The 18,899-nt window shown below is 34.7% G+C and overlaps 1 protein-coding gene across 2 annotated transcripts; it reads left to right on the plus strand.

Moving 5' to 3' along the window:
- Positions 1-508: 508 nt before the first annotated feature.
- On the plus strand, positions 509-18,116 carry LOC141677621 (3-isopropylmalate dehydratase large subunit, chloroplastic). Of its 2 annotated transcripts, none has more exons than XM_074483625.1 (15): positions 509-700; positions 816-959; positions 1,049-1,219; positions 10,929-11,081; positions 11,205-11,273; positions 11,384-11,500; positions 12,153-12,227; positions 12,401-12,478; positions 12,591-12,686; positions 13,312-13,361; positions 15,001-15,055; positions 15,356-15,487; positions 16,136-16,183; positions 16,274-16,432; positions 17,670-18,116. In XM_074483625.1, exons 1-15 carry the CDS (start codon positions 650-652, stop codon positions 17,808-17,810), a joined length of 1,539 nt encoding a protein of 512 aa, XP_074339726.1. In that variant the 5' UTR covers positions 509-649; the 3' UTR covers positions 17,811-18,116. The 2 variants fall into 2 exon arrangements, with proteins under 2 accessions (XP_074339726.1, XP_074339727.1); XM_074483626.1 differs by having other exon boundaries at positions 511-700; positions 819-959.
- The last annotated feature ends 783 nt before the right edge of the window (positions 18,117-18,899 follow it).

Genomic DNA, 18,899 nt, shown 5'->3' on the forward strand with positions numbered 1-18,899 from the left:
GTATCGTTCAATCTTTTTTAAATAGTTTTTATAGTTTATCGATTAAGTGATAACCTTTCGAAAATAATTTTTTTGTTAATGTTTCAACATAGTGGAGATATTGTATTTTTACTCACAAAAAACTATAAAATCGCTATAATAATATTATTTCCCCCCGGCATTAAGACTATTATATTAAATAGGTTTAACTATTCTAAAAAAACTATGAACATTACATGTATTAATATAATTATCATGAAATCATATCATTTAAAAAAATAAATATAAAAAAATTTAATGAACAATTTTAAGAATTCAATTCAAAATATTTTCATCCGTCCATCGTAGGGGTTTTAAGTTATTATATTAATAAATAGATAAATCATTATATATATATTTATATTTAGCATTGTTAATTTTAATGGCATAAATTTCTTGATTTAATTAAACGATGTAATTTTGTTTTTATGCTTAAATTAACAAGAGTAAACTCTTAATTTTCGCGTGCCAGCCACGTATCTTTTTTAGTTGTTGCAGTTGATAAGTGTATGTACAGTGCCACGAGGGTCAAGCCCAGCAGCCGCAATTTCTGTACACCATACATACATACATACAGCTCTTACTGAAGGATCCATTTTGCCTCTCTGATTCAACCCATCATTATTAATCAATGGCTTCTGCTGCTATTGCTTCTTCAAGTTCCTCATCTTTCATCATTCAGGTTAATTTATTCTTCATAAAAATTCAATCTTTATTCTATTGTTTAATAAAAATTCAATCTTTGTTATATTTCTTACTAAATCTTTGTATTTGCTAACAATTTCATGTTTTTTTAGCAGAGAAAAGATGTGGGTTTGTCTCCTTTTTCACCCAACACTTCATTTAACCTCTCAAATTCCAAGAAAAAGGTGTTTTCCAAGAACAAAATTGTCTCTGTTATGGCCCCACAGTCTCAAAGAACACCTTCCACCACTGGCTCAGTTGGGTATTTTCTTGTGTTTTTTAATGTTTGTGTGTGTGTTTTTGTGATACGGGTTGATTTAATAATAGGGTTTTGATGGGTTTTTAGGTTAAGACTGGTATGACTATGACAGAGAAGATACTAGCAAGGGCTTCTGAGAAACCCCAGTTGAGACCTGGGGAGAATGTTTGGGTTAATGTTGATATTTTGATGACCCATGATGTTTGTGGCCCGGGTTCTATTGGTATTTTTAAGAAAGAGTTTGGACAGGATGCTAAGGTAATGACACTATTTGAGATACTGTTGGAATCATTATAAAAATATATTTCGTGTTTGATTATGGCTATTTCCTGCTCGTGGTCTAATTGAAATTATGGATAAGAGATGATGAACCTAAAATGAAAGCAAACGATTACCTGTTAAATTGGGGAAACTGTAAAATAGTAATGGTGGGAGGATTTGGATTTGGATTTGGACGAGGTTTTATGTTTTTTGAAATGTAAAAAGGCTTATGTGCGGGCTCACTCAATATATTGCGCGGGGACCTTTGAAATTGAATAAAATTATTGTTTCTTGGCTTTTAGTTTAAGCTGTTTGAAATCAACATGACTGCATTTTGTAACTATCTTATTAATGGAACTTAATGCTGCACTAAGTGAAAGCTAGCTTTATTGACTACATATAAAAGTGGTGTTGGCTTACACTTTTTGATGAATATTTGTTCTTTTTTTTTTTTCTAATTTATAAACCTTTTTACATTTTCTGGAATACAATGACGAGGGTAGGCTGGATAACCCACAAACATGTGAAAATTGAGGACATGTCATGTTATTAAAGTAAAACTATTTGGGTGTGTTGAATAGTATAAGATCATGTTGAGGGGTGCCTCTAACACTAAGGTTTTAGACTATGGTACTTCGACTCGGGTACGGAGTGCCATACATGACACATTGACACATATCCGGGTGTCGGACTTAAAAAGTCCAAAACTGGGGACACTGTCCTGTTTAGGGGACACAACATTTTTTATTGAGAAACAAGTATGGTAAGTTAGACATCATAGAATAAAGTAACAATAGAACTTAGATTAAACTTGATTGTCTACAAAACTTTGCGAATAAGTTACCTTTCCTACTTTTATCTCATTAATAGACTGGTCGAAGTGTCAATATTTTAGTCAACACGAAATAAGTGATTCGTCCAAGTGTTAGATACGGGTACGGCCTAAACAGAGAGTTGGAGTAATATAATTTTAAGATGAGTTGGTTACTTACATGGTATCATATGTATTTGTTGGGAACCACGGATTTGGGGTGAACTACGTTTTACGATAAAGATTATGAAAAGAAAATCACCTTGTTAATGGTTGATTCCACGCTCTTCTATTGTATTCCCAAATTCTCTTGAGTAAAGTGTGGCCTCCGTCTTGTCAAGTTATCCTCTCTTCTTGCTCCTTGGTGGCTACAATATGTTTTCACACCCTCCCAAGCAAGAAGAGAATAAGAATATATATAGGCTACAATAGGGACCATGGATAATTAGGTTGGGCCTTCTAATTACATCTTGAGCCTAGCCCAATGTAATTAAATATTAATTCAATCCACTAAAGAATTAATATTTGCACTACCTTTCCTAATACCGCAATTTAATTAAATCGGTTCCAATATTATTTGCTTATTAAATTCCCCATGTTTAAAATATCACATGTCCATTAATTAAATAAATTACTGATAATTTATTTAATTAATATCTTTTATCCTTGATCATCCACTCAACCTTTATTTAATTATGCCAGAATAAATTTCACCTGCAGGGTTTCACATAATTAAATCTTTTTGAGCTTTCAAGGGGACATCATTAACCCGAATATTATCAGGACATGGATTCCTTCAATAAATAATATCCACCATGTATATAATTCCATCACCCAAAATATAATGATATAATTCAAAAGAATTACTTCATTTATAAATCAAAGCATGAAATAATATACACGTGTCAATTATTATTTCCGGATTAAGAACCTAAGCATTAATAATAACATAAAATCTTAGTTCTCCTTCTTAATCAGTATTAAGGAAACAATTCTAAATTTGATCCTGTTCAATATACACAAAGTATACTAATATTATTTATTAGTCAATATAAACTAATCTAAATAATACTACAACCATACCAGTGGATTGTCCAACACCACCTGTGCTGGGAACCTTATTATATTATATAACCGTATTTAACAATCTAATATTCTGTATCCCATTTGATACTAGATTGTTCACAATATATAATATTAGACAACATGTAAACATTCAAATGATTCTCAATTAAACTGGCCAGAAATAAATGTATATACTTCAAATAAATATTTTCAGTATACACTAACAATCTCCCACTTATACTCAAAATATTCTATGTGTACATCAGTGTTTATTTAATCCACTATTACATAAAAATCTATGTGTCCATCCATCTGACTCCTATCGCTTCCACATGCTTGTCAAAAATCTTGGCTGGCAAGCTCTTTGTGAAAGGATCTGCCCGGTTGTCTTCTGATGATATGTGAGCCACAACTATATCCCCTCGCTTTACGATTCCTCGTATGAGATGATACTTACGTTCAATATGTTTAGCTGCTTTGTGGTCTTGCGGTTCCTTTGAATTTGCCACAGCACCAGTGTTATCACAATACACTGTCAAGCTCCTAGGCAAATTAGGTACCACATCTAAGTCCAAAAGGAAGTTCCTGAACCATACAGCCTCCTTGGCAGCCTTAGAGGCCGCCACGTACTCGGCCTCCATGGTGGAGTCTGCAATGCATTTCTGCTTTACACTCCTCCATATAACGGCTCCACCTCCCGAAGTAAAAACATATCCCGAGGTTGATTTCCTCTTATCCCTATCTGATTGGAAATCTGAATCAGTATATCCCAAAGGAAATAGATCTGAGGCCTTGTAAATTAACATATACTCCTTAGTCCTTCTCAGGTACTTGAGTATAGTTTTTACTGCACTCCAATGTTCCTGACCTGGGTTCGACTGATATCTACTAACCTTGCCTACAGCAAAGCAGATGTCAGACCTCGTACATAACATAGCATACATTAAGCTTCCACATGCTGAAGCATAAGGAACTGCTTTCATGCTCTCTATATCCTTAGGTGTCGAAGGACACTGCTTCTTAGATAGAGCAACTCCATGCTTAAAAGGTAGAAAACCTTTCTTGGAGTTCTGCATGTTAAAACGAGCTAATACTTCATCAATGTAGGGCTCTTGAGATAAAGCCAACATCCTTTTCTTGCGATCCCTTATAACTTTGATCCCAAGGATGTATGCCGCTTCACCTAAGTCCTTCATGTCAAATTGTTTGAACAACCATGCCTTTACTGATGACAACATCTCAACATTGTTTCCAATGAGTAAAATGTCATCTACATATAGTACTAGAAAAACCACTGCATTACCTTCACTTCTCTTATACACGCACGATTCGCTTGGACTTTGATCAAATCCATATGACTGGACTGCCTGATCAAAACGAATATTCCAGTCTCTAGAAGTTTGTTTAAGTCCATAAATAGACCTCTTAAGCTTACATACCAGATGCTCTTGGCCTTCCTTAATGAATCCTTTTGGTTGCTGCATATAGATGGTTTCTTCAAGACTTCCATTAAGAAAAGCTGTCTTGACATCCATTTGCCAAATCTCATAATCGAGATGAGCTGCTATAGATAAAAGAATACGGATTGACTTAAGCATGACTACCAGTGAAAAGGTTTCCTCATAATCGATACCTTCTTTCTGAGTATACCCTTTCGCAACAAGTCTTGCTTTCCAGGTTTTCACCTTTTTATCTAATCCCCTCTTTTTCTTGTAGATCCACTTACATCCAATAGGTTTTATACCTTTGGGTGGTTCCACGAGCTCCCAGACCTGATTAGAATACATTGATTCTATCTCAGATTCCATCGCCTTTTGCCAAAGATCTGCATCTTTGTCTTGTACTGCCTCTTCGTATGTACGGGGATCATCATCATGTTCACCAGAGACCAAGTCTGAAGACTCTCCCAAAAACATGAATCTATCAGGCTGTTGAACAACCCTCCCACTACGACGAGGTACTGGTGCGGTATTAGTGACAGGTTGTACATTTTGTTGTGGTTGTTCTACTTGTACTACAGCTTCATGGGTATTATTTGTCCCTCCCACTAGTTCCTCTAAAACGATACTACTCATGGGTTTGTGATTCATTATATATTCCTCCTCTAAGAATCTTGCATTGGTGCTAATAATGACATCCCGATTCTTCGGACTATAAAATAAATATCCTTTCGTTCTCATGGGGTAGCCTACAAACAACTTTACTTCTGTACGAGATTCTAACTTAGTCGCGTTCTTGTTCAGCACATGTGCTGGACAACCCCATATTCGAATATGTCTTAGACTCGGTTTATCCCCGGTCCACAATTCTAAGGGGGTTTTAGGAACCGACTTAGAAGGTACTAAGTTCAGAAGATAAGCTGCTGTCTCTAAGGCATGTCCCCAAAACGACTTGGGTAAATCCGAATAATTCATCATCGATCTAACGCTCTCTTAAAGAGTCCGGTTCCTTCTCTCTGCTACACCGTTCTGCTGGGGTGTGCCTGGTACAGTTAACTGGGATTCTATCCCATTTTCTGATAAATATTCCCTAAATCCTCCAAGCAAGTATTCGCCACCACGATCTGATCGTAGTGACTTGATACTTTTATTAAGTCGCTTCTCCGTTTTAGCTTTGTACTCTTTGAACTTATCAAAACACTCAGACTTACGGCGCAACAAATAAACGTACCCATATCTAGAATAATCATCAATGAAAGTGACGAAATATTCATAACCACCTCTTGCTTGGATATTCATGGGTCCACATAAATCAGAGTGAACCAATTCTAACAGTTGTTTGGCTCTATTCCCCTTTGCCTTGAAAGGCCTATTAGTCATTTTACGTTCTAAGCAGGATTCACAAACTGGAAATGGCTCCACTGCCAATGAGCTTAAAGGCCTGTCTACTACCAGTCTTTGAATCCTCCTCAAGTTAATATGACCTAATCTCAAGTGCCAAAGATATGTTTGGTTCATACTAGAAGGTTCCTTTCTTTTATTAGAGTTAGTAGATGTGTTGTTCAATTCCCTAAATTGCAGTTGTAGTGCAGGTTGACTAGGATTAATTATATACAAATTTTCTTGCAATGTAAAGAACATATAATTCGTTTATTCATCATAATAGAAACATTACGATCCAAACAAACATTATAACCATCCAAAGCAAGTTTAGAAACCGAAATTAAATTCCTTCTAAAAGAAGGTACATAAAGACAATTGTTCAAAACCAAAATCCTATCAGAACCAAAAGATAAATGAATAACTCCTACTGCAACTACTGCTACTTTCGTAGCATCTCCCATGAACACGTATATCTCACCATCTCTAAGCATTCTGGATAGCTGGAACCCCTGCATAGAATTACAAACATGATCAGTGGCTCCTGTATCTACACACCAAGTGCTCGTAGATATAGCCGCTATAAATGTTTCTGTAACTAGAGAAAGAGACATACCAGTATTGTTTGTCTTCTTAGGAAGAGGACAATCCTGTTTCCAGTGACCTGACTGTTTGCATCTGAAGCACTTTCCCTTAGGTTTTTTCACACCACCCTGAACTCCCACTGCCTTCACAGCTTTCTGTGTCTGAGCCTTTTTCTTCTTCTTAATACCTTTCGGCTTCGAGGAAGAACCTTTCTTAGCCACATTCACTTGAACACTCTGCCGAAATAATCCTTCAGCTGCCTGAAGTTCTGTCAGCAGTTCCGCGAGACTATACTGCCTCTTGTTCATATTGTAATTCAAGCGGAACTGCTCAAAACTCTTGGACAAGCTCATAAGGATAATGTCAATCTGGGTTTCCCCGTCAAGTTCAGCACCAAGGATCTCTATCTCATTCAGATGAGACATCATCTTGAGAACATGATCCCTTACAGGTGTGCCTTCAGCCATCTGAGTGTTCATTAAAGCCTTCATGGCTACTTGCCTAGCAGCCCTATTCTGATCTCCAAAAAGTTCCTTGAGATTAAAGAGCATATCCGAAGCAGTGGCCATAGACTGATGCTGATGCTGCAAAACACCCGACATTGCTGCCAGAATGTAACATCGCGACATCTCATCAGCCTTAATCCACCGTTTATAATACTCTTTCTCATCTTCAGGAGCATCAGCAGCAGGCTGATCAGGCTTGGGTTCATAAGTGCAAAACTTGTACTACTCAGCAGTCAACACAATGTCCAAATTTCGTTTGCATTCAATATAGTTGGGTCCGGTAAGTTTGTTATCCTTAAGTATGGTGAATAGTGGATTAAAGCCCATTTTATCCTGAGAATCATGCATAAAAACATCACATAAGGGTGCATTAATTATTAAGAGTTATTGATTCCTCTAACAATTATTAAAATTAAATGCACTAACATCTAAACACCATAAGTTTCTGGTACGCCACGATGTGTGACATGTATACCACCTAATTTTGTTTAAATGTTACTTCGGTCCTATTACTAAACAATATGCCACGTTGGGGTGGACTATATTATTTTTCATAGCTAAGTGTATACCATCATCAAATCTTAAATTATTCGAAATCTATGGAACTTGGTACGCCACGATGGGCGGCGTGTATACCTTCCAATATTCGTAATTTTCCCTTGAATAGAATACTTCAATTCAATATTCATCAATGGTTTGATTTCCAGGTAGTGGAGGAGTCACATCGGTCTCGCTTAATACCCACAGCCTTACAAGTTCGATGAACCCGTTTTTGACAAAATCGCCCCATATCAGAAATAAAGAAAATTCGTATTTATTCCTTTTTAAAATTTATTAATTTAAGAAGTTTGTTCTAGTAATTTCTATAACATTCTAGACACCATAAATTACATGCCACGATGGGTGACGTATATATAATTTATATCCGTCTTTATGTTAAATTACATACAAACAATAATGGAGACCATGGGATTTAATTTCATATTAATTCCCTCTCCCACTTAGAATTTTTATTAAAATTGAGGAATTTTAAAATTAAATGGGGCCCTATGTCGTTACAATTATGTCTAACATGCATTCAAAATACACACATAATTTTAGCAACATATAACATTTAATTAAAGCAATAAATAAAATTTATGTCCATGTCGTCTTAATTATGTTAAACATGGAATTTTAAAGGAATTACACACATAATTAACGACACACATAATCAATAAATTTAAAGCAATAAATAAAAAATTAATGAAAAAAATTAAAATAAGTTTTCCACTATTATGGCCCTTTGAAAAAAAATCCAGCTCTCGAGAAAAAGATTTCTGCCGCCAGCACCTGTTGCGCATGCCAGACCTGCGTTACAGCCAATCTGGGAGTGTTGCGCAGGTACGGCCTGCGTTACAGCCAAAATAGGCATGTTGCGCAGGTTCGGCCTGCGTTACCGCCGTAACTTCACCTGTTGCGCAGGTCCGACTTGCGTTACCCCTGTTTCTCCAGATTTTGCACGCGCCAGCCGCCAGTTCCCTTTCTGTTGAGTTTTGTTTTGGTTTGTTCGATCCGAACACCCACAGCAGCCCCTTGTAATTGCACAGCGGAACAAAAAACCACCGGAATTGATTTCCGATCGCACATAATTATTACAAAATACCCGGAACAATTACAAAAAAATAGATCTAATACAAAACTAATTTTGTAAAATCTATTCTAACACGATCAACCCTCGTGTAAATTACAACCACGATTAAACCACGTGGAAACCAAAACAAAAAATTAACCACGATTAAACCACGTGGGATCCAAACACATAATTAAAATATACATGGCCATAATAGTGGATTAACAACCTGCATCAAAACCAATACAAGCAAAACACTATATACACGCATATATAATTACGACATGGACATTATATCATAAAACGTAGAACCCATTACCAGGCTCTTGATACCAATTGTTGGGAACCACGGACTTGGGGTGTTACTACGTTTTACGATAAAGATTACGAAAAGAAAATCACCTTTTAATGGTTGATTCCACGCTCTTCTATTGTATTCCCAAATTCCCTTGAGTGAAGTGTGGCCTCCGTCTTCTCAAGTTATCCTCTCTTCTTGCTCCTTGGTGGCTACAATATGTTTTCACACCCTCCCAAGCAAGAAGAGAATAAGAATATATATAGGCTACAATAGGGACCATGGATAATTAGGTTGGGCCTTCTAATTACATCTTGAGCCTAGCCCAATGTAATTAAATATTAATTCAATCCACTAAAGAATTAATATTTGCACTACCTTTCCTAATACCGCAATTTAATTAAATCGGTTCCAATATTATTTGCTTATTAAATTCCCCATGTTTAAAATATCACATGTCCATTAATTAAATAAATTACTGATAATTTATTTAATTAATATCTTTTATCCTTGATCATCCACTCAACCTTTATTTAATTATGCCAGAATAAATTCCACCTGCAGGGTTTCACATAATTAAATCTTTTTGAGCTTTTAAGGGGACATCATTAACCCGAATATTATCAGGACATGGATTCCTTCAATAAATAATATCCACCATGTATATAATTCCATCACCCAAAATATAATGATATAATTCAAAAGAATTACTTCATTTATAAATCAAAGCATGTAAATAATATACACGTGTCAATTATTATTTCCGGATTAAGAACCTAAGCATTAATAATAACATAAAATCTTAGTTCTCCTTCTTAATCAGTATTAAGGGAACAATTCTAAATTTGATCCTGTTCAATATACACAAAGTATACTACAAGTATACTAGTATTATTTATTAGTCAATATAAACTAATCTAAATAATACTACAGCCATACTAGTGGATTGTCCAACACCTGTGCTGTGAACCTTATTATATTACATAACCGTATTTAACAATCTAATATTCTGTATCCCATTTGATACTAGATTGTTCACAATATATAATATTAGATAACATGTAAACATTCAAATGATTGTCAATTAAACTGACCAGAAATAAATGTATATAATTCAAATAAATATTTTCAGTATACACTAACAGTATTAAAGCTCAATTCAGGGAGGGGTCTTGGGTTTGAGTACTCCCACCCCCATATGTATAATTTAATATGTTTGTTTGTATATTGGTATATGTCTAGTTATGTTTGTTCAATAGTACAATTTACCAGATAGATAATAAACATAACCAATATAACCAGACAGTTGAATTAAACAAATGGGATGGTAAATATAACTGGGTTAAACAACAAACATAACCAATATAACCAGACAGAAAAACAAATATTGAAATTAAACAGATCGGGGTGGTAAATATAATTGTTATGTTTGTCTGTTTGGTAAGATCCACATAACCAATATAACCACATGACAAAGAAAATTTTAAAATAAACAAATGGGGATGGTAAATATAGTTGGGTGACTTGGGTCAGACAACAAATGTAAATGGATTGAAAAACAAATATAAATTAAACGTATGTGGTTGTAAATATAATTGATATCTTTGCCTGTTTGTGTTTGGTAAGATCTTGTTGGCTCTGACACCTTAAGGTTTTAGATGAGCGGGTTACTTAACAGGTGAAATGTTTACGTTATCATGAAACTGTGATATGTTTAGCTATGTAGAAAATGTGTATAGCTCATCTGAACTGATAATTCTCTGTCAGAAAAGAATGTGACACATATTCTGCTTTTTATGTTGTTGAGAGATCTATAACATGTCATTTAAAATAATCACAGGATTTCAGCTCATTTGAAACAATTCAAGTGGTTATAATGAAGTCATGGACCTTTAGTTACTATACTATGATGCGAATTGCTAACGGTAGTGTTTGGTTATGTAAGACAAGTCTATATACTATTAATATTAACCCCATCTAACATGTGGCCGTCTCTGTCATTCAACACTGTAGGTATGGGACCGTGAGAAGCTCGTCATTATACCTGATCACTATATATTTACCAAAGATGAGCGAGCAAATCGAAATGTTGATATTTTGAGAGATTTTTGCAATGAGCAAAATATCAAGTATTTCTATGATATTAACGATCTTGGCAATTTCAAGGTAGGTCCTTTTTTCGTTTTATCATATGATTTTAACCCCTTATCTTGCTAAATCTTAACCCCAGCCATAGTAGCAAATGCTATTTAATCTGCTTTTAAATATTTTCACTTACGGGTGTCACAGGCCAATCCAGATTATAAGGGTGTATGCCATGTCGCTCTTGCTCAAGAAGGTCACTGCAGGCCTGGGGAGGTGTGCTGTGGATTGTTAATATTCTATTCTATATATAGATATTAGAAGAACTTATTGAATTCCTTTTGCATTTTAATGCGGAACAGTTGTTTTAATCTTTACGCATGCAGGTCCTGCTAGGAACAGATTCTCACACGTGTACAGCAGGTGCATTTGGTCAGTTTGCGACAGGTATAGGTAATACTGACGCTGGTTTCGTATTGGGAACAGGAAAGCTTTTGCTAAAGGTTGGCAAACCAAAACTTTTGCCAAATTTCATACCTCTTTACATTTTCTTTTGATGCACAACTATATTAAAATAAATAATTATACATTGGAGCCGACTGCCGATTGGTGTGCTTATATTGTCTTTCTATGAGTTTGCACCATCAATTTCTTGATGGTATTTTGTAATCTCTTTCTTTGCTTGCTTCATTATAATGAGTACAGGTAACCTTAGCAATTGGATTTAGGCTTCTAAAAGAGATAGTTCTAGTATCCAAAAGGGTCTAGGTCGTTGATGATTTCCACTGATCTTTGAGATTTTCTAAGATATGAAACTTTAGTAGATGCCATCATAAACAATAAATGAAATTGGTGTTAGGCGAAGTATTTGTGAAAGACTTTTCCCGTTAAACATCGTAACCTAATCATATCTCAAACAAGTGCATAAAAGGGAAACTTGTTTATTTTAAATTTACAAGGACTTGCATTCACAACTTATCTAAGGATTGACATCTAACTTATTGCGGATTAATTAAGTTCAGACTTCCAAGGAATATTTCCAGGACCGCTAAAATTTTATATATGAGACATTCTATTATCCTTTCAGAAATATATTGGCTGTAACATTACCACGTCGAAAACTTGCTTACTTTTACTTTTCTAAACCATTTACAGGTGCCTCCAACTTTGAGGTTTGTTATGGATGGTGAAATGCCGGACTACTTGCTTGCCAAGGATTTGATTTTACAAGTATGTGTATCTGAATGCTTGGCATATAGCTGCCTTGCAATGATTTCTCATTTGTAGATGATAGTTACAACTGGTTTATTCTATCTTTGATGCATTCTGAAGTCTTTGATTTGGTGTGGTTACTATCTTATGGAAAATTGGGATTACTAAATACTTAAAAATGGTTATTGTAGATTATTGGTGAAATTTCAGTCTCTGGTGCAACATACAAGTCGATGGAGTTTGTAGGGTCTACTGTAGAAAGCTTAAGTGTAAGTTTTAAATATTACCCTCTTATTGCAAGAATCTATGTTATAATGTTATATTTGAAGAAGTTTATTTGGATCTATACCGGGCTCTATATTCAACTTTGTATTTTATAAGATGGAGGAGAGGATGACTTTATGCAACATGGTTGTTGAAGCTGGTGGGAAAAATGGTGTTATTCCAGCTGATGCTACTACTTATAAGTACCTTGAGGTTTGTATGATAAGTGATCTTATCTGTTTGATTGGCCTCTCTTTCACATATACATTATAGTTATCCACTATTTGTGAAATTTGCTTCAGTATGGACGAGCAAACAGTCAGACAAAACAAAAAACCAAACCGTTTCGTTTTAGCATTTTAAACCGAACCGACCAAAATGAGCGAATCGAACCATTTTAGCATTGTAAACCAAACTGACCAAAAGATGTCCAGTTCAATTTACAATGAAGCCGAAATTTTCAGAATCATATACAACTCTTCGTCTCTTAAGGAAAGGGAAAGAATGTAAGAAGAAAAGAAAAGGAAGTCAACTCATGTATTTGTGCAGGTTTAAAAAATGAAAGGATTTAAGATATCTTCTATACATTGTATATATAATTTAGATCTTTTATTTATGATTTTGGTTAGTTTGGATAAACTGATTTTTTTTTAAAAGAACTGAACCGAGTTGAAAATATTTTGGTTTAATTTAAAATTAAAATTTAAGCCTAACCGTTTGAAGAAAAAACCGGCCTGAAGTGGACTGAATTAGACGGTTTTTCTGTTTTCCGGTTTTGTTCACCCTATTTGGTGCTATTCTGTTTGACTGTAGTTTTTTTTCTCTCTCTATTGGACAGGACAAAACATCTCTGCCCTATGAAGCACTTTACAGTGATGAGAAAGCAAGGTACCGGTCATGTCCTTTTAGATAGAGATTATTTTCTGTCTTATTTTGTTCATGCTTGTCATATGTATAATTGCTAGAATTAAAGTACCGTTGTTTATACACAAACCTCAATCAATTTTGCTAGAAATAAGTACCATTATTTATACACAAATCTCAATCAATATATCTCAGATGATCTATGCTATCATCTGGAATTCATATAATGTATAAAATTATTTAGAAATGGATGCTTACCGTAGTGTTAGGATATGCTATGATCTCGTGGCAATTCATGTCGTGCACCTTTGTGTTTCATGTACCTGAAACCCAAACACGACACGGAATGGATTTGTGTAAATGAAACGAAACATGATATGCCAAAGGCGTTGGCCCTTCATGGCACAATGTTAAGAAAATATGCCCTAAATAGTACAAATTGGAAATGCGCCCCTAAATGGCACAACAAAATGCAAGTTAAACATGTTTTTCGACAAGCGCAAAGGCGTTTTGACGTTGTTCATGTATATTAACATAAGTTAGCATTTTGAAAAAAAGGAACGTAGTTTAAAGTTACGTTATTCAGCAAATCTTAATATCTATTTACTCTTTTTGAATTTTGGATCACAACGTTTGACTTCTTTCAGTTTTTTCACTTTTCAAGTCATCTCAATTGACAATAATATAGCTAAACAATAATATAAAACAATTGACAACTAACTTAATTGTTTTATGCTCCGCATCATAAACACTGCCTGAAGTAGCCTTTTTATGTGCCATGAAGGGCCCTTTTTTTGGAATGTGCTCTTCTGGGCATTTTAATTTCAAAATGCGCCAAAAGGGGCCTTTTTACCTCATAATGAGAACTTAGATCTAATCCTAGCCTTAAATTTTAGTATTTTGTTTTAATCTCCACCATACATTTATTCATCTCCATCTTACCTGCCTTCTTCCTCACTGCCTCTCTTAGACATTTACACATTTCAACCGTATTTTTATTCTAGACACATCCATTTCTTTGCTAATTGTCTGATTTGACTCATAACCATACTTGTTCAACCTTCAACCCCTCCTATATACATATACATTTATGTATATATACATACCTGTATATCACGGTTTTCTCTTTCTAAGATTTGTTTAGCATCTACATCTTCTCTGGCGATTCTATTAGAATTGAAATTAACACTCAGTTGGCTTCTTCAACACCTAGTTCCGACTATAAGTTGATTGAGTTGAGATTTCGAACGGTCGATTGATCGATTAATTAACGACGATGATAATGATGATGGTGATAGTGGACATGACGGCATAGCGGAATACACAGTGGAATACATTCATGTAATTCTATAGTACTACGTTTAATGAATATATATAGTTTCGAACATAATCATTCTAGATTTCGATGTGTGAATAACTGATCATGTGTCTAATCTATTAGGACTGTAGTAAAAGAGTTCTATCAGATGTTTGTGACTCTACTTAGTTTGTATTAATGCCTTGAGAGGTATTTCTTTTAAACCTGTGATACACTATGTTCGTTGAAGCTCCCATTACTCATGCTCTTTATGCTTTTTGCACTATCATCTTCATTTGTTTTGAGTTTTATTCCTCCTGTTACTTTATAATGATACCTTTACTTATAAATTTCTCTATCTTCTAGATTTCTTTCTGAGTACAGATTTGATATCTCAAAGCTGGAGCCACTGGTAGCGAAGGTGAGTTTGATTGTTTTTAGATTTCAGTTTTTGGCTCTTGTGTAGATAATATAAGGAAATAAGAGAAATGCATACTATAAGGGCGAGCCTTTGAGAGAAGCAGTTCCCTGTGCCCACCTTCCCTCTTTCCCAACTTAGTTATTAAAAATGGAGAATAGCATTTTAATTGTTATTTGTGTTTGCACTGTAGTCTTGTGAGAATGATCTTCAGTTTTAGAAAAAAGATTGTTTACCTTTAAATATTTCATTTAGGTGTTAAATGTTTCAATGGCTAATTAATGTTGTTGATATGTTTTCCAGCCTCATTCGCCTGATAATCGTGCATTGGCAAGGGAATGCAAAGATGTCAAAATCGACAGAGTGTATATTGGATCTTGTACTGGTGGAAAAACTGAGGATTTTCTAGCTGCAGCCAAAGTTTTTCTAGCTTCAGTAAGACACTGTTTATCCTTACTATTAAGCTTATCTGATGTAAAATGTACTTGCTATTTTTGTGTTCCATTATAACTATGATACCACACTTTTTTGTGTCTGCTGTTTTGTTGGTGGGATTACATTTCTGAGGTCATTCCATGTTAACTGAGATAGTAACATCTTTCAGCAGATATGACCAGAATTCATGTTTTAGATATGCATACCAAGATAAACTTTATATGACTAGTTCTTCTCATATATATTCGATGTTTTTAATTTTCAAAATCCATTTGAAGATGTATCATGCATATCAAGTAATTCAAACTTTTGCCGTTTTTCCAATAGTATGAAAACTAAATACTTGTTCTTTTGAATAATACATTTTCTACAGTTCTGCTTCTTTCCATAAAATAGATTTTAGAACAAGCAATCCGTTGTTCTGTAATTATTAGTCTTAAATTTATTCGTATAGTCTATCTTGACTCCTGCTTAGATTTACTTTCTACAATATAACTTTTGTTATTTTTGTAATTATTCGATCATTATTGGCGTCTTCGTATGTATTTTTTTATGCACACAGCTTAGGATAAACATATTAGAGTAACATATATTATTATTTAGGCATGGATGTGATGTCTCAAATTTGGTAAACTTAATCTTGCGCAGGGTAAAAAAGTGAAAGTACCCACCTTCCTGGTCCCTGCAACCCAAAAGGTTTGTCGATATTTTTTGCAGTTTTATTTCCTGATATATCGTGCAATTTAAATATATTAGGATTAAATTTCTTATTCCAATTATATTCAGGTTTGGATGGATGTGTATAGCCTTCCAGTGCCAGGGTCTGGTGGGAAGACTTGTTCTCAGATATTTGAAGAAGCAGGCTGTGATACACCTGCAAGTCCTAGCTGTGGTGCTTGTTTAGGTGGTCCAAAGGACACTTATGCACGCATGAATGAAGCACAGGCAAGTGGCACCTTTTCTCAGCTTAGATATTGAATCCCAGCCTTATTACTAAACCTTGATATCTATCAAAAACTAAAACCCAGCTAGGACATTGCTATAGCCTATAGCCATTGCTATATTTTGGCACTACAAAGTAACATTTGGTGTTAAATAGAACTTGTGCTCCGGTGCTGATGCTAAAGTGACTATAACTATTGTTATATTCAAGCTAAAATTCATCTACCCAAATTATTTCCCTTCTTTTCTCCTATTAACGTGGCAAGGATGGAAATGGCCACATTTGGTTCTAAATATAGAACCAGAAACTCCATTTCCATTCAACTGTAGCTATGCATCGGAGTCGTGTTCTTGTAGACTTGGCCATGTATTTTAGTTTTAGAACCATACATATCTATGCTTCGGACTTTCTCTTAGATATCTCGTTCTTTGAACTCGTACAAGGGTCCTTACATTTCATGTTCATGCTAATGGAGTTTTTAAGCTTTTCTGCTCAAATCATAAGTTTAATATAAGTAACTGGAGTAAGCACATAGTTTCCAGTATTTAAAATTCAACTTACAACTTAATTTCAAGTTACTGTTTCATTTTACACAAACGAACCAATATTGTAAATTCTAAATATCTGTGAGAAACAAGCACTGCCTTTACAAGTTTTTATTTGAGTAGACAAAAACTGATATCAATTCTCACCCAGAGCAACTTCTAGTAATTTTTTAAAATTTCTTTTTATTTTTGTATAACTTATAAATTATGCGTTATAAATTAAACCATCCAAATAGATGATACCATAGTAAATATATAAATGTAGAAAAATTACTTGCAGTTGTCAGTTATTTACTTTGTTTTTTGAAGGTAAGCCAAATGGGTACAGGTTTTCATTTCCTTGCAAGCTAGTCATGATTATAAATAATCTATTTCATGAAATGTGATATGCATTTAACATGTCTATGTAGCATTGTTGCTTTAAATATTATAAATATTCTCATCCTAAGTTAAATAAACACACCTGCACTTTAGAACTACATATTGTGAATCTATAGTAAACGTTTCTATACCACAGTCAATCAACTAAAACTAGAAAATGCACATGGTTGTGTGATAAGGTTTCCATACAACCATCTGCAAAACTATAAAGTGTCTATTTGTCCATTTAAATATTGCTTGGCGTTTGCTAATTGTCCTCTGCCAATTTACAATTACGATAATGAATGATATAAGTACCTTTGTCTTGTTGCAGGTCTGTGTCTCCACAACCAATAGGAACTTCCCTGGTCGCATGGGTCACAAGGACGGCCAGATTTATCTTGCTTCTCCATATACTGCTGCAGCATCGGCTTTGACTGGCTATGTAACTGACCCAAGGGAGTTTTTGCAGTAGGTGACTGATTGTGTATTTGCAATGGTTACTTTGGTACTTGTGCTTAAACTAATTATGGGAGCTGGAATATCAGGTTCAGGATCTGACTCCATACCTTGTTTTTTTAAGAGTTCAGAGTATAGTAGATTACTGTTGTCATTTTTGTGCTATGAGTAATGTAGTACACAGGACATTGTAATGTTCAGCTAAATATTTTACCCAAAACATGGACATGAAAATGCATATACCCGCTATAAGCTTTTGTATTTGTGGTTCACCGAGAATAATTCTGTATAACTGTTTGATCAAATTTGCTGCTTCTCTTTACATCTGAGACTAAGAAAAGTTACTACTTGTTCATATGTTGACACCAGACAATGGAATAAATTTGATAGCGAACACCTTATTCAGTATTCATTTGGAAAAATCATGCAACTGTACGAATAAACTGGAGGAATATTTACGATGGACTCGATTTAGATTGAAAAATGGAAATTAAAATGGCCAATTATATATCTATCACCCGAACACTACGAGTCTCTGTGAAACTTTCTTTGTTAATTGACTCGATGTTTTCGTATATTTTTGATCGATGCGGACGACTTGTTACATCGGTCTGTTGTGACCTCAATCAAAAGCAAGAAAGAAACAGCTTTGAAGTTTTAGCAGAGGGTAGTTCTCTTTTTCTGTCCATGTTGCTACTAGCTTAACTGCACAAATAGCACAAAATTTGCACCTCCGAGCTTTTGGTGGAGTGGGGAGCATCCACTCAATAAAACCATATTCAGTGGCAGGGAAAGAAGTGAAATGTTGATTGCTGAAACATAATGATTCAAGATGTATTAATTACTAGCCAGGGAGTTCATTATTAAAGATAAGATAAGATGATAACTTTTACAGTGGAATTATGAAAGAGGTGGCATGTGAATTGTATTCCTAGCCTACTCATTTCTATTCTGTAGGATCCAGTGAAAACAATTATGGAATACAACAAATTTAATGTGCTCCTAGGGATTAAACATCCCTTGATAAAGTAAAGTGAATGCATCATACTAATTCAGGCGAAATTAGTTTTCAGAGCCCTAAACAATACACAACAAATATTTTATA

This window comes from Apium graveolens, chromosome 8, assembly GCF_009905375.1.
Source record: "Apium graveolens cultivar Ventura chromosome 8, ASM990537v1, whole genome shotgun sequence".
Taxonomy (NCBI): domain Eukaryota; kingdom Viridiplantae; phylum Streptophyta; class Magnoliopsida; order Apiales; family Apiaceae; genus Apium; species Apium graveolens.